At 49.6% G+C, this 15,898-nt stretch overlaps 1 protein-coding gene across 28 annotated transcripts; it reads right to left on the bottom strand.

The window, feature by feature from the left end:
- Positions 1-1,116: 1,116 nt before the first annotated feature.
- LOC123159114 (uncharacterized) lies at positions 1,117-15,215 on the bottom strand. 28 transcript variants are annotated; one of them, XR_006479522.1, is made up of 8 exons: positions 12,882-15,213; positions 12,595-12,680; positions 12,190-12,275; positions 12,019-12,095; positions 11,128-11,389; positions 10,900-11,028; positions 10,748-10,784; positions 1,117-2,570 (listed from the first exon to the last, which is right to left on the bottom strand). XR_006479522.1 is itself a non-coding variant. In XM_044576930.1 (7 exons), exon 7 carries the CDS (start codon positions 4,750-4,752, stop codon positions 3,451-3,453), a length of 1,302 nt encoding a protein of 433 aa, XP_044432865.1. In that variant the 5' UTR covers positions 4,753-10,784; positions 10,900-11,028; positions 11,128-11,389; positions 12,019-12,095; positions 12,190-12,275; positions 12,595-12,680; positions 12,882-15,214; the 3' UTR covers positions 1,117-3,450. The 28 variants fall into 28 exon arrangements, 20 of the variants coding, with proteins under 20 accessions (XP_044432865.1, XP_044432872.1, XP_044432869.1 ...); XR_006479521.1 differs by lacking the exon at positions 11,128-11,389 and having other exon boundaries at positions 1,117-2,283; positions 2,379-2,570; positions 12,882-15,207; XR_006479518.1 differs by lacking the exon at positions 11,128-11,389 and having other exon boundaries at positions 1,117-2,283; positions 2,486-2,570; positions 12,882-15,205.
- Between the last annotated feature and the right edge of the window lie 683 nt (positions 15,216-15,898).

Genomic DNA, 15,898 nt, shown 5'->3' with positions numbered 1-15,898 from the left:
TATGTTGAATTCGCTTGGTAAGTAACCCCTTGATTGAAGCTAATCGTCCAAATGAACTACTACCTTTGTCCGAATTTACAAGCTCTTCTTGTATTTTAGGTCATATTTTGATGATAACTTGACTAATAAAAATATATTATATCTAGTAAACGGATCCAATAATATAATTTTTAACATCATGAATTAATATGTAACGTTGATAACGCCCACACGTGTGGTGGGAACAATACCCGTCCACACGGCCTACAACACACAGATTGCGCCACGTCATGTATGCATGCATGTGAGAATTTTTTTATTTTCAGTTTTTAAAATATTTTATCTCTTAAATGAAAAATCCGATTGAAGATCTGTTTTCACCATTAAATCCATCGCGACGAAATCTTCGAAACTAGATCTCTTATCAATATGTTTCGACGACATTTTTTGGGGGGGTAAAAGTTGCCATGTCTATTGCACATGAATTACCATGGTGTTTACACTGAAGTTGCCATGATATTTCAGCTATTTTTTTTTTTTAAAATGTTTACATACGGACGACCGGCCCAATGCTTCGCCGGTCACGTGTGCATCTCAATCCCATCGGGCGTCTCATCTTCTCGCTCGTTGATAACCCACAAGTACTAGTAGACTGTCCGTGCGTTGCCACGGGCTAACAAAACATCTGAAAAAGATAAATATGCTAACAAAAATGTATATACAAAGAGAAATGTCATGTAGGAGTCATACATTGATATGAATCAATGTTCTAAATAGCGGACTATGCCACAGCTATTTTGCAAGTTTAGCGGGTTATGCCATTGTCTCTGGCTGATCAAACCGTTATAGACACGCTATAGCTAGACTATAGCGGATCCGGCTTGCCTGCTCCCTTTCCATGCTCCCATCCGTGCTCCCACTTCATCCTACGACTGTCCTTTTCCCTTTTTCTTTTCTAAATCAGGGGGTGAGGCCGAGTCTTATTTTCTTCCAATCAAATCAAGCCATGTACAAGGGAGCACGGATGAGAGCATGGGAAAGGAGCAGGCAAGTCTCATCCGCCTATAGCGGGCTATTTAAAACTTTGATATGAGTAGTCATTAAATATCAATTCAGCACAACTGACAATCTATCATCTGCTCCAAAATTAACACATGTGCTTATCATACATCAATCTATTCAGGAGTGTTACATTATCAGACAATTTGTTGAGCACATGGTAGCTATATAAATAGTCCAGATCTCGTTCATGTTGACAGAAATTAGCAATGCTCACAGCTACATACGAAATCGGCCAGAGACAATTTTCTAGCTTCTTTCTATTTTTACAGTGTCACATGCTGAATTTCCAAAGATTGAACTTCTTAATAATGACAATCCTTCATGTCTATGTAGGAGCTTTATGGTCGATCTGGCCAATAAATTGCTCCGATGCTCGCGAGAAATCTTCCATTCGAGCTTCCATCACCCCTCCGCCGCACAGATCTGACCATCTCCACTCACTCCCCTCATAGGCGGCAACTGCTTGATATGTTAAGACACTCATTGCCGTCCCCACCCACTCCCCTCATAGGAACATTGAACCGTAAAAATATTATCAGCGTATTAGGCTTGCATCATGATTTATATCTTCGCTTCTATGAACACATCAAGACATAGAGCTTTTGTGTTTGGTAAGAAAATTAAGCAGATATGAAGGTAAAATGAAATCATCAATATAATTTCCGCATACACTACTACATGGAATAACATGGAACTGAGGATAAAGTTTAATTTAGTATTTGATAGGTTACACATTATAATTTGTCTTCAAACAACCAGCAGAGAGCAACTTAGTTAAATTGTCCCATTACGAGGACAAAAAAGGAACCTTCCTAAGTTCTTCCTACCTTTTGTATTGCCTGCATTTATAGCACAGACTTAACTTTTGCAATCAAGATTTGAGTTTCCAATTAATATGATGTGTTGCAGATTTTGTAGAGTGAAGGTTGAATTTGCCTCTTATTACCTTCCAAGCGATTTGCTTTGCATGGTACACAGTCGCTATATGGTCGGAATCCGATGAGAAAATAAAAAAAAGGGCAGCCCGGTGCATGTAGCTCCCGCTTGCGCAGGGTCGGGGAAGGGTCCGACCACTTTGGGTCTATAGTACGCAGCCTTTCCCTATATTTCTGTAAGAGGCTGTTTCCAGGACTTGAACCCGTGACCTCATGGTCACAAGGCAGCAGCTTTACCACTGCGCCAAGGCTCCCCTTCGTCGGAATCCGATGAGAGCATGACTTTATTGTGATCATCATCTTCGTACTGTCAAATGGTATTAGGAAAAGAAGAAACCTTAGAGAACTGACAGTGATATAGGTATATAGGCACATATATAGAGAATGGAGCTTGAACAGTACCAGAATTTGAGGTAGGTTACAATAGTATAAATTAGTGGGCATGACATGGGAAAAGAAAGAGCGATGATATAACTCCAGTTGTGTGACACCAAAATGAGTGTGCATACCACAGTTAAATTTGTGCATCTTGCCTTGTTTGTCATGAATCTTGAACCCAAAAGTGTTTGATAAGCCTCAAGCCAGAAAGACGGGCTGAACCATGGAGATGTGAATTTAGTTAAAATAAAATATATAAAAAGGGCAACCACTGAAAACTAAATATTTCATAAATTGGAGAGCTAACAAAGAGAGAGAGACAGAGAGAGAGAGAGAGACGATGTTTTGTGCTGTGTTCAGTCTACAACTTTTCTTCTCCCTCCTCTATTTATTGAGTGATTACAATGCTAACTGAAAAACGGAAAAGCATGACATATCCGAGTTGTGAGTGCCGCCATCCTAGAACTCCTTGCACACCTCTCTGCATCATCGCCGTGACCGTTGTGCCGTGCCATCCCACGATCCAATCATTGCGAGGATCTATCCTAACAATCTAGGACATCGTCACAGCTTGGTATGTTTCTGCTAAAGTTTAACTGAAGAAAACAAGCTGACGAAACTGAGTTCAAACAACTACAGCTACGACTCAAATAAAACTGAATTTTCTGAATATTTCGACAACAGCTGTTAACTCAGTAATCACAAGACCACCTTTCTAAGAAAATCAGGGTACCAATAGACAAAAGCAAGCATGGAGACGAAGCTTAAATTTTAGAGGGACAACCCATACGTCTACCAGTGTTATACTATTATAAAATAGCAAAATTATGATGAAATTGGATTTCAATGTAGAAGCATATATATAGATTATTTAAAAACATGGCATCGCTATTGTGCATAGTTGAATGTAAGGTGGATTGGGTAAATCTCATGATATACTTCAGCCCATGGCCCATGTAGCCTTGTAGAGACCATTCAGGGAGGGTCAAAATTCAACTTGTCGTTGAGCAGTCTTGGAACATGTTTAAGGTATAAACATGCAAGGCTGCCAAGCCCCAGCAAGATTTCCATGGCGCTGCTGTCAAGAAACGTGCCATCAGGGTCTGACACATGTTCCCGGGCCGACTCCGGCCGCTCGGGCCCTGCTGTTCGCGGGGCTGCGCCTCGGGCCACAACGCCGTCGCCGCCACCACCTGCTGCTCCGGTGGTCCGCGCTCCCTTGGCTCCCGCCCCCGCACCGGTGCGGGTCATCATGTCGCACTCGGTTGAGATGGAGGAGGCCGAGGTGGTTCTCACCCGCGCGATGGTGGCCTCCATTACTGGCAACAGGCCACCCGTGTCCGCTGCCGAGGTCGCCGACGTGCTCATCTCCTCCCTCGAGCTCGTCGACGGTGACTTCACAGTTCACGTCCATCACCCCGAAGATTTTCTGATCCTCTTCAACTCGCGCTCGACCATGGATCGCCTCAACGGTGATCACTTCATCCGCTCCCCGCGGTTCTCCCTCTCTGTGCGACCCTGGAGCAAGCTGGCTCATGCGGGCTCCGGCCAGTTCGAGCACCGCGTCGAGCTTGAGCTCCGGGGCATCCCCGCTCAGGCATGGCACCTCTCGACGGCCGAGCATATTCTTGGGGAGAGCTGCTGGATTGAGAGACTCCACCCCGGCACGCGTTCTAGGGCTGATTTGGCTGTCTTCCGGCTGGCGGGGCGCACGCATGATCCTGCCAACATCCGCCGCGCCGCCATCCTGGAAATCGTGGAACAGATCCCCGCGCGCGTGGGCTCGGAGGCGCCTGCCATCCGGACCCTCACCTACCCGATTTCCATCGCGCTGGCCCGTGCGGAGAGGATCGGCGCCCCAGCTCCCCGTGCTGGCGCTCGCGACGGACCGGCCGGTGATGGCGACGGCCCTGCTCGTGGCAGCGGCCCTGGCCGTGCGCGTCGCCGCGGTCGCAAGCGTCGACGCTCGGAGGCGCCGCCGGCCGGCCGGCTGATGGCATGGCCGTCGACTCCCTGGGGTGGCGGGTTGGGAACCGCGCTGCGCGCACCGACGGTCTGTCCGTCGCGTCTGCATGGCCCGCGCCGCCCTCCGCGGTTGCGCCGCCGTCCGTACACCGTCGCGGCTGCGCCATAGAGTCCTGGCCTGGGCAGCGTGGTCAGCTGGAGCAGCAGCGCGATCAGCATGGCCCCACCAACATGCGTGGCCGCGCCAGTAAAGGGAGGCGCAAAAGAAAGCCAAAGCAAGCTTTGGCGGTGGCCCAGGCGGGCAGGGCCTCTGTTGCTGCAGGAGATGACGGAGATGCGCGAAGGACGCCTGTCGGTGGCCCCCCGCCTGGCCCCTCGGCTGCTCCAATCCCCAGCGTGGAGCCAGGCCACGGACCAAGTGGCATGCCCCCATTCGCGGAGAACACTCCGAAAGGATCCCGAGATTTGAATCTCACACCATCGGATGCCCCCGAGGAGGATTGTATGGGCCCTGGTTCTGATGCTCCTGATCCGAGGAATTGTCGGGATCTGCCCGAGATGCGCGTGGGACCAGCCTCACAGCCTGTGCCGGCCTGCTTGTCGGGGCAAAGCGGCGTCTCGCCTGCACCCCCACCTGACGACGGCCCTGTCCCCGCTGACCGGTCCTCCGGGCCCCATGCGCGCGTCGTGGGTGGAGAGGAGCGCCCCACCTTGTCCCCCCAGGCCAAGGCCTCTCTACTGCCCCAGGCCCAGCCCATTGAGGACACTGGGCTCTCGCCCCAGGTGACTATTCTGCAGAGGCCACAAAGCCCGATCATCGCAACGGGACTCAACTTGGAGGCCCGCACGCCTGCGAGGGCCCAACTGCGGACGAATCTGCCTGCTGCCGAGCGCTTCGCATCCCCGCCGATCACCATGCGCTGTTCCCGCGCCCGTCCCGCTGCGCCAAGCTCCCTAACGTTGGGGGAATTTCTGGCCGCCGCCACCAAGCACATCGATGCGGCCCTGCCGACGCCTGGGAGGAGGCCGTGCAGGCCCCTGAACTTCTCCCCCCGTCGCGGCCGCTCGGCTGCCACTGCCCGCCCGGCGGCGGCGCCACCCACTGCCGAGAGACGTGCGCAGGTCCAAATCCTGCGCACCCTGGGGATCATTGGGACGAATCAGAAGATAACCCCCGCCGAGATGAAGGCCTACGATGGCATGTTTGCGATGCCCATCCCGCTCCAGGTGCTCAAGGCCATGGCCGCGTTGGTCGACCGCGAGATCCCAGCATGCCTATCCTGCCCGCCGATCGCGCCAGCACATGTCGAGGTCGCCTGCACATCCTAGGCGGCTCCTGCCCGCTCCCCGTCGATCCACTTTCCATGGATCACGGCCTTAAGATTGCTGTATGGAATGTGCGCGGCCTGAATTCGTGGAGCCGGCGCACCGCCATTCGCTCGCTGTTGGATACCACCGCTGCCTCCATTGTGTGCTTGCAGGAAACTAAGATGGAGTTGCTTTGTTCGTCTGTTGTTCTTGACACCCCTGGTTCAGAGTTTGATGACTACACATACCTCCCGGCTCTTGGCACGCGGGGCGGCATCTTACTGGCTTGGAAGAGCAGGGTCGTGACTATCACGGACCCGTTGTTCACCACGAATGCCCTCTCGGCCAAAGTGGCCACGGCCTCGGGCATCCCTTGGTGGCTCTCTGTAGTGTATGGACCCCAGGACGACGCGGACAAAATTGCGTTCATGCTTGAGCTGAGGGAGATTCGTGCGGCCTATCCCGGGCCTTGGATGCTTTGCGGAGACTTCAACCTCATCCTGCGCGACGTGGACAAGAACAACGGTAACTTAAATCGTCGTATGATGGGCAGATTCCGTCGCCTCGTCAATGACCTTGCGCTTAAGGAGGTCTACCTCAACGGGCGTCGCTTCATGTGGTCGAACGAGCAGTCCCCTCCCACTCTTGTGCACCTGGATCGTGTGCTCTGCACCTCGGACTGGGAGGATGCTCACGGCGAATGTCACCTTCGCTGCCTTGCGTCGATCATCTCGGACCACTCCCCCCTGCTGCTGGACTGCTCCCCCATGCTCACGGCGCATAGACGTTTTCATTTTGAGGACTTCTGGTTGAGGCTTGATGGGTTCCACGACACGGTGGCTGCAGCTTGGGGCTCGGTCCATGACCCTGACCCCTTCCATCGATTGATGTTGCGCTTCCAGGCCACGGCGCGCAGGCTCACAAGCTGGAGTGCCAAGAAGACAGGCAGTATTCGCGACAAGTTGGCCATTTCTCGTGAGCTCATATCGCGCTTTGACAAGGCCCGGGAGGATCGAGCTCTCACTCCGGAGGAGGATTGGCTGCGAAAGCGCCTCAAGGTCTCGTACCTTGGCCTCGCTTCGTTGGAGCGCACCATCGCCAGGCAGCGCGCCCGCATCGCCACGCTCAAGGACGGCGACGCTAGCACGGGATTCTTCCAACGGCAATGCTCCTTTCGCCGTCAGAAGAATCGAATCTTCAGCCTGGCCGTGGATGGGCACACGCTCACCGACCAGGACGCGATGGCGCAGGCTGCTTTCGAGCACTTTGGCGAGATCCTGGGCACGGCCGCCGACCGCGACCTTACGCTCAACCTGGAGGGGCTCACTGAGCCTTGTGATCTGGCGAGCCTGGACGCTCCCTTCAGCGTGGAGGAGGTTTGGGACGCGATCAAGCGCCTCCCCGCTCGCAAGGCACCTAGGCCTGACGGCTTCACTGCGGAGTTCCTGCGAGCTTGCTGGACCATCGTTCGACAGGACCTTATGGATGTCTTCCAGCAACTGTTCGAGATGCGGGGCCGTGGCTTTGGCAAGCTCAACCAAGCCCTCATGACCCTTCTGCCCAAGCGCGCCGACGCCCAGCAGCTCCGCGACTACCGCCCGATCTGCTTGATCCATATCATGGCCAAGATATTCACCAAGGTCCTGTCTCTGCGGCTTGCCCCCAGATTGGATAGCCTGGTCAGTCGCAACCAGAACGCGTTCATCACCGGCCGGAGCCTCCATGATAACTTCATCCTCGTGAGGCAATCTCTCAAATTGCTGCACCAACTCGGAGCTCCGCGGATCATGCTCAAGCTCGACCTCACGCGCGCCTTTGACTCCATATCTTGGCCATTCCTCTTTGAGGTTTTGCGCCAATATGGGTTCGGGGACAGATTTCGGGAATGGCTTGCGATCCTGCTTTCGACGTCCAGCACCCGTGTCATGATGAACGGCGGGCCAGGCCCCCCGATCTGGCACCGTTGTGGCCTGCGCCAAGGCGACTCCATGTCCCCCTAGCTGTTCGTTCTCGCTGTGGACACGCTTGGGCGGTTGATGCGCCGAGCGCTCGATGCCGGCATTCTGCAGCAGTTGCACCCCCGACGCCCAATCCCAGCGATCTCCCTCTATGCTGACAATGTGATGCTATTCTGTCATGCCACGCCGGAGGACACTGCTGCCATCAAGGGTATCTTGACCCTGTTCGGCAAAGCGAGCGGGCTGCTGGTTAACTATGCGAAGAGCTCTGCCACCGTCCTGCACGGTGATATGCAGGGACAAGAGGTGATCGCCCAATTGGGTTGCCCGGTGGTGCAGCTCCCCATCACTTATCTGGGCATCCCGTTGTCGACGCGACGGCCTTCCGCCGCCCAGTTGCAGCCCCTCGTTGATACGGTGGCTGCCCGGCTTCCTACCTGGAAGGCGTGGCTCATGAACAAAGCCGGGCGTCTTGCCCTTGTCAAATCGGTCCTCAACGCAATACCAGTGCACCAGCTGCTCGCGTTCGCTCCCCCGAAGAAGACGCTCAAACAATTGGCGAAGATCCAGCGAGGCTTCTTGTGGGCTGGGCGGGCCGTGGCCAACGGTGGCCATTGCCATGTCAACTGGAGCCGTGTGTGCCGTCCTATCACGTATGGTGGGCTGGGAGTCCGAGACCTGGAGCGCGCTGGCCTCGCGCTATGATTGCGATGGCTCTGGTTCGTCCGCGTCGATCCAGACCGTGCCTGGCAAGGTCTCGATCTGCAATTCTCTCACGAGGAGCGCGCGCTCTTCTTTGCCTCCACTACCATGATCATTGGAAGTGGCTCGACGGCGCTTTTTTGGGAAGATCGCTGGATTGGCGGGCAGTCTGTAGGTGAGATAGCTCCCCTACTCCACCAATGCATTCCCAAACATCGACGCAAGGCCAGGACGGTGGCTGAAGGGCTGGCGGGTAACTCTTGGGCACATGATATTCAAGGGGTCTTGGGTCTGAACGAGATCGGACAATACTTACTGCTATGGCAGGCTGTGTGCCACACCATCCTGACGAACGAGCCGGATCGCCTGCTCTGGAGGTGGACCACCAATGGCACCTACTCGGCGCGCTCATGTTATGCGGCCACTTTCCAGGGATCCACGCGGTGCCATTCTTGGAAGTTGGTATGGAAGAGTTGGGCGCCTCCACGGGTAAAAATTTTCCATTGGCTCGCCGACCAGGATCGCTGCTGGACTGCTGAGAGGCTCGCGCGACGTGGCTTGCAGCATCACCCTCGATGCCTCCTTTGCGACCAGGCCGTGGAAACTATCCAGCACCTGCTGCTGACCTGCCCCTTTACACGTCAGACCTGGCACATTGTCCTTGATTGGTTGATTATTCCGGTCCAAATCCCCGATCAGGAGCACACGGTCACGGAGTGGTGGCTGGGCGCGAAAGAGCTCACGCCGCCGGCGCATCGGAAGGCCCTCAAATCCATCGCGCTTCTTGTGCCCTGGATGCTCTGGAAGCACAGGAACGCCTGTGTCTTCGACAACGCCACGCCATCCATCGAATCACTAGTGGTTAGGATCAAGGACGAGGCCCGGTGTTGGGCTGAAGCAGGAGCCCAGGGACTTCGGGTTGTTCTGCCCACAACCTGGGATGTCCACTGATTTTGTGCTTTTCTTTGTACTGCTCACCTCCTAGGAGGATTGGTCTACCTTTTCCATGAAATGAAATGCAAAGGTCCTTTGCGTTTTCTCGAAAAAAAGTGCTCATTTCTTTGCTAGGAAATTTACTTGATAGAAGCTCTATGCCGTAATAACTTTTGTTGCCTTGCCGTGAAACCGTTTCTTCTGTAGGGGCATAAATTGCAGCAAACTAAGATATGACACTCTTTACATGTAAGTGGTAGATTGCATAATCATATAAAGTATAGAAGAATTGAAGGTTAATGGACTTACATTACCGAAGCAAAAATGTGTGCAAAACAGGACACACAACCTGCTCAATTTTACTTAAAATGAAGCAAAACAAAATAGTTGTGATCCAAAGGCCAAAAGGCAATTTAAAAATGGCATCTTAATAGCATAATATTGCTTACGAACATCTAATAGAGTAGAAACAGGTAGTTTGAAGGAACAATCTATATTTTTGTAGATTAATGAAATCACCGGTGCTCCTTATGTAACAATTCTGAATTCAAAACCATACTGGAAAGGACACTTTGCCAAAATAAGTAGTACTTAAATTCACTATCTAAACACATGCACTTGGGATATAGCTCCCATTGCTAAACACACACGCACCTATCAACGCACGGGCATCCAGATAACAAAGATATGTCATTTTTTTGACAAAACAAATATTTCTCGCTTTCTCAAGTGTAACTACATTTACACATGTAGAAGAAAAAGTGGGAGAAATACTGAAGATACAGGGTGTCCGCCCAACCTTTATTTTCCGGCAAATACGCTCGATCGACGGATGACAGGTGCAATAAGTCAATGAAAGGAAGAGTTATCTTTGATGTTGGGTCGTGACTTCTTAGAAGGATCCTTATTTGGGTCATGCCCTTGCCTGATGGCTGCACATACGTCACACACACGACGTACCGAACCAGTCATCACAAAGGTATGAACAGGAACAGCAGAACACAAACCACCAGCCCTAGCGCATGCCACGCGCGAACCCCAGCGGGCTAGCGCCTAGCAGCAAGCAGCAGGAGTGTTTGTGCCGGAGGCCAAGGTGGACGGTGAAGACGCACGCCCTAGCGCTAGAGGCTAGCAGTGAGGAAGTCTCACGTGCTGTAGTCTTGGCTGACCTACCTCGAAAAAATTTGGTCCTCTGCCTCTGATGAGCGGTAGCATGCTGACTAAACAACTCATGAAATTCTAGTCCATTTTACCGGCATCTAAAACAGTAGTATTCGCCTATATCTTTTTTTTCCTGTTTATAACAATAGGAATTGTGAATGTATAGTCTTTACCTTGGCTTTAATTATCCTGCGGCCATCAAACCCACTGCATATGTCTCAGTTGAACAACAATACACTACAGAAGAGTACTCTTGTATTCTCTACTTAATCTAAAAACCATTCGATCTTCACTAAAACTGCTTTCTGAACTCCATTAATGTCATAAAAAAAAGTCATGAGGGCGAACGAACCATGATGTGCTTACCATGGCAAAGAAGATGTCACGATAAGGCAAGCAAGATCTGAGTTAGAAAGAACCCATCACGTACTGAAAATTCTTGAGTGTGAGAGCACACCTGCTACACACACGGGTAACGATGACAATGGCAATGGAGGAGAAGATTGAGATCGACGCACCTGTGATGGCGTCCTCTGTGGAGCCGATATTCCGGTCATTGGACCTCGACGCGACCTTGTACTCCACCTGCTCTTCCAAACGAGATATCCCTCACGCCACCCCGCTGCAAATCGACCGCCCCGCCTAGCCTGTTACATGTGAAAAAAAGCTATGAGTGTGTCAATTCCTGTAGTATCTCTCAATATACAAGCAACACTACATGTATTTGCTTATGAAGTTATAAACACCTTTGTATTCGCTAAAAGATGATCATGATATTTCTGTGACAGCTCAAAGTACTGCCCGGCTGAGTGATGGCTGAGCTCGATCGGCGCGCCTCCAACAGCACCAGCGTCCAGACCTACACCTACCTCAGTGTGCCGGTTATCGGCAGAACCATCTACCTCTACACGCTTTCCGTGGAAACACTGACGACCAATGATTCAGATACCAGATCAAGAAGTACAGCTGGTCTCCATCATGTTGCCGCTGGGCTCGTCTTCGGTGTTGCTGGTGGGACAGTGGCAACTGTTTCATATTCAACATCAACGGAGACGTTTTGATGCAGACAAGTATGATGACAGTGGATAGGCAACATGGAGCCAGCAATTTGATGAGCATTTTTTACGGTCGCACTCCACTTTTCCATGTCTTGGTTACCGGGTTGGGGTCTCTTACAAAAAAAAGTGAAAATGCATGCTACCATGAATACTGTCTTCAATACAAAAAATAACAAGCCTAATCCTTGTACATGCTATGGTGTCTTCCCAGGGCAAAGTTTATGTGCGAGCATCCATAACCGAGGTTAAACTGACCTACATAGTTGTCAATCAGCCCTGGGCGCTCTCAACTATAAGCTGAGGCTGCTTGACCAACTACATATTTCTCAGTCTTACAATTGATTGAAGTTTTAATAATATAACCACATTTTAGCCCAAATTTTGAGCGGGATCTCAAAGTCCATCTGCTTGAAGAAGCACACATGAAGGCAAAGTAGAACATGAAAAATAAGACATAAGGAATCAGGACAACCCTATCAATTTTGTCCGCATCAAGGACAAGGAGGGTTGCAACAACCAAGATCAGATGCTTTGAAGGCATGCAAGAGCTGTAGGGGTGAAAAGGGATCATGCTCGTACCTGGTTTGAGAGTATCACCATCTGCCTGAGCCTTCTTCAACTCTAGTCATGGCCCGATTGAGCCTACTTTTCTTCATCTACATACAGAAGAGAAGAAATGGTTTGTTTACTTCGAGTAGTTGAATGAAAGATTAGAGAAAGGAATGAGGAGGCAGCCTCGAATGTGAAGACCTGTGGCAGGAATGGGGGTGGAGCGTGCTCATCAGTTGTCACGGCCATGCTAGCGGCGTGTGGGGATACGAGGCGACGGCGGCGTCCTGGTGATCCGAGGACACAGAAAACATCATTCAAATGAGAATCTTTTACTGACATAACATGTTTTGGATTTGTTAGCCCGTGGCAACGCACTGGTTTAAGAATCTTTTACTAACATAACATATTTTGGATTTTCCTTTGCACATGTTTGATTGAGATAAATTTTGAACTTCCTTTGCCCATAGTAATATATCAGAATCAGCGCCCGCAGAGAATGTAATTTTCATCATAGGTAATCTACAATGGAGTATCAATTTCAGAAAATAAACACCATGCTGACCAAAATATATTATGAAGTAAACTGTACAAGATTCAGCTTACCTTTTGCTTGGGAAGAACCTTTCCAATCATTTTATTGGTTCATTTGTCTCTAGTAAGGCACAGGCCAACTTCCCTCTATTTGTAGTCTGTAGACATGATCCCAGCGTAAGGTTGAGCAAGCAAACAACTCACAAATTGCTGGAAATGATTTAGAAATTATATATTGCTGGAAATATCACTGGAATTTTAATTGTCGGAAGCACATAAGCTAATTTCAACCCTTTGTCAAAAGCCAAAATGAAGGCAACAACATCACATCCCATGAGATAGAAGATTAGAGAACTTACCATCAAGATGGAAACTGGGACGGGTTCCCCTCCGTTGGATGTTTGTGGACGACATCATAATCGAGACAAGTCATACTATGCCTCTAATGCGTCGGACATTACCAAACGGACAACGGAGGCTTCGCCAGTTCACGAACCCATGGCGTCCACTCCTCGTCGACTCTCATTCCTTCGCCGGCATCGTGGGTCGGGCATCAACGAACAGTCCCCCATTGCTGTTGAGCACGGCCTCCAACGTCATAACACCAAAGTTGCAAATTGTCTTGATTTGACTACAACACAGAAAACATCATTCAAATGGCAGATTATAAATATGCAAGAGAAAATTATATTGCGTTATCGGATATATCACACAATCTCTGTTCTTTGTCTTCTCCATGATGCACACAACAAAGAATGCTAGATTTTGATCGATGCCTTGAGTTAACTGATGCCTGGTAAATAGATGATCGTGATCCAAACTCTGTACATGTTCAACTATCATTTTATAAGCACCTCCTGTAAGAAGTCTCCAATAGAAAGTAATGTTACTGATGGTTAGGTAAACCTGAACGACATAAAAATCAAGGTTGTACTATTACTGATAGATAGCTAACATGAACCACACAGAACTTTAAAATAACCTTGTTTAGTCAGCCGTATCTCCTCGAACATTGAGCAGGTCCACAAGAGTGCCTCCCCTCAATCTTGAAGGATAGCTGCCAGTAAAGTGGACCGATGTGCATCGTATCATATTGTTCTAGTCATATATAAAACCAATATAGATTATTAAAAAAATGGCATAACTCAATCGGACCAATTTATGCATAGATGAGGGTAAACTAATTGGATAATCAAGAAACAAGACAGAGAGATTCAATCACTAATCGTTCCCCTACACAAAGAAGCAATTGATCTACTAATGCATGGCAGAATGTATGTCTTGCCCGAAATCAACATAGGAAGCTCCTTTTCTTTCACCAAACATGAAACATCAAGTGTACCCTACCTGCATACAGAACAAGACCAAGATCAACACATGCCTGTAAAATCGAGACCACCAAATCTGATTCAAACACAAAACAAAAAGGAAGAGCCGCCAAGTCAGGCCGCAACCGCCTGGTTGTAACTGCTGCTGCTAGCGGGCATGTGTAAGAGGAAATCAGGCTGCCCCAGCTATACGTTGAATTGCCCATTTATTACCGAAACAGAAAATTACATGTTTTCTATTTGATCAGCAATATACTTGGATCGTCATGAAATGCCTTATGGATATAAAAAAGATCTTTGTCAGTCAGGTGTATAACATCTTCTTAAACTGCTAGTAACTCAGTTTGCTTCAGAATGGATTGTAACATATTCAATAGAAAACACTTGATTATTATCAGAGGCATTCAGATGATGGTCAACGGGCTGGGTATGACTTGACTACAGATAAGTTTTACTGACAAACAACCACACCAACTTCTTCCAGCGTCTTCATCTCATAATCACCTACTCAACTTTCAATAGTAGAGCATTGAGTGGCTCCCATGTGCTTCTTGTTCACTGGTTTTTAGAACTACATCTCCAAATTTCTCCTTGTTCACTGGTTTTCAGAACTACATCTCCAAATTTTGACACAGAAGGCACGGTGACCCATTTGGGAGAACAAATGCAATATAGCAGATAAGAAATCAAATTGGGATTGACCTGCAACGGAAGAGAGGCGATAACAAATCTGTTGAAGATCGAGGAGCGGACACTTGGGCGCAGAGGTACAACGGAGTGGTTCGGAGGCCATGGTCGACGAAGGAGAGAGGACGCGGCCCTGATCGCAGGCGGCCGCCCCGCGTGCGTGCACGTGCCCGGCAGTAGCATCTCTCGCTCCCTCTTGTCAGGGATGACCTGATAAACTGGGACCGGAAGGATCGAGGCAGTGAAATCTCACCGGCGACCGGGGCGGAGGGATTGTCACGTCCCAGACGCAGATCTCGCTGTGGCCGCCGCCGAGGCGCCCATCGGCAGCCCTCGGGTAGATCGAGCAAGACGATGAGCGCGTGAGGGCGGATGTCTTCCGGGTCGTTGTGCGCTTCCCCTCCCAGCTGCCTTCCGCCGCCTCTGTCGGACGAAGGCGAAGGCGGATCTCGGCAGCGGTGTCCCGATGGCAACCCGGAGGCCTGCAACGACGGCGGCGGCACCTCCTTGAGGACCTCGACGCCGGCTCCTCGATGACTGCTCGGCGCCGGCAAAGGGATCGGGCGTGCGAAGGTAAGGATTGTGGCGCAGATCGATCTGCTGTGGGCACGAGGATCGATCCCAGGGTTTTTTTTACTGGTTTATTTCGATGGAGCGTAGCGAGTAAGTAGAGGTGGGAGGATGACAAAAAAAATACAGTGGTTGAAAGATGACGAAAATAAACCGTGCAGCTGCTTCATTAGGAGTAGAGATAGGGGATCGCAACAGTTTTCGAGGGTAGAGTATTCAACCCAAATTTATAAATTCAACACAAGGAAAGCTAAATAATATTTGAAGGTATTAACAGCTGAGTTGTCAATTCAACCACACCTAGAGATTAATCATCTATAGCAAAGTGATTAGTAGCACAGTGATATGATATCATTTTAACGCAATGTTGATGTCCAAGATAAGTCACTATTCACTCCTAGCTACTTATGCATGCCATGAGAAACTATAATATCTAATTGTCATTGCAAACATGTTTGATCATAATAGGCTGGAGCATGGATACTAGGTTAAACATATTTACAAAAACAGAATAAGTCGAGTTCATACATGTTTCTCTCTGCCACGACCAATTCATCTAATATCGTCATTATTGCCTTTCACTTGCACGACCGAACGATTTAAAATAATAATAGTGCAAGAGTATCGTGGACTAAGCTGGAATCTACAAACTTTTTATTCAGGAGAAGAAGACAAGGTAATATGGGCTCTTTGTTAGATCAACAATGCAAATGGGAGCCACTCAACATTTTCATCGTGGTCTTCTCCTCGGTATGACTCGATAAAAGAAAAAGAAATTCAAAGAAACACAC

The sequence above is a fragment of the Triticum aestivum genome, chromosome 7B (assembly GCF_018294505.1).
Source record: "Triticum aestivum cultivar Chinese Spring chromosome 7B, IWGSC CS RefSeq v2.1, whole genome shotgun sequence".
NCBI lineage: Eukaryota > Viridiplantae > Streptophyta > Magnoliopsida > Poales > Poaceae > Triticum > Triticum aestivum.
Note: the sequence above shows the minus strand (reverse complement) of the source record. Positions and strands in the feature narration are given on the sequence as shown.

What these genes read in the sequence shown, in the direction of transcription:
- LOC123159114 (XM_044576941.1), bottom strand. Translation starts at nt 4,752, where the DNA reads ATGGGGGCATGCCACTTGGTCCGTGGCCTGGCTCCACGCTGGGGATTG.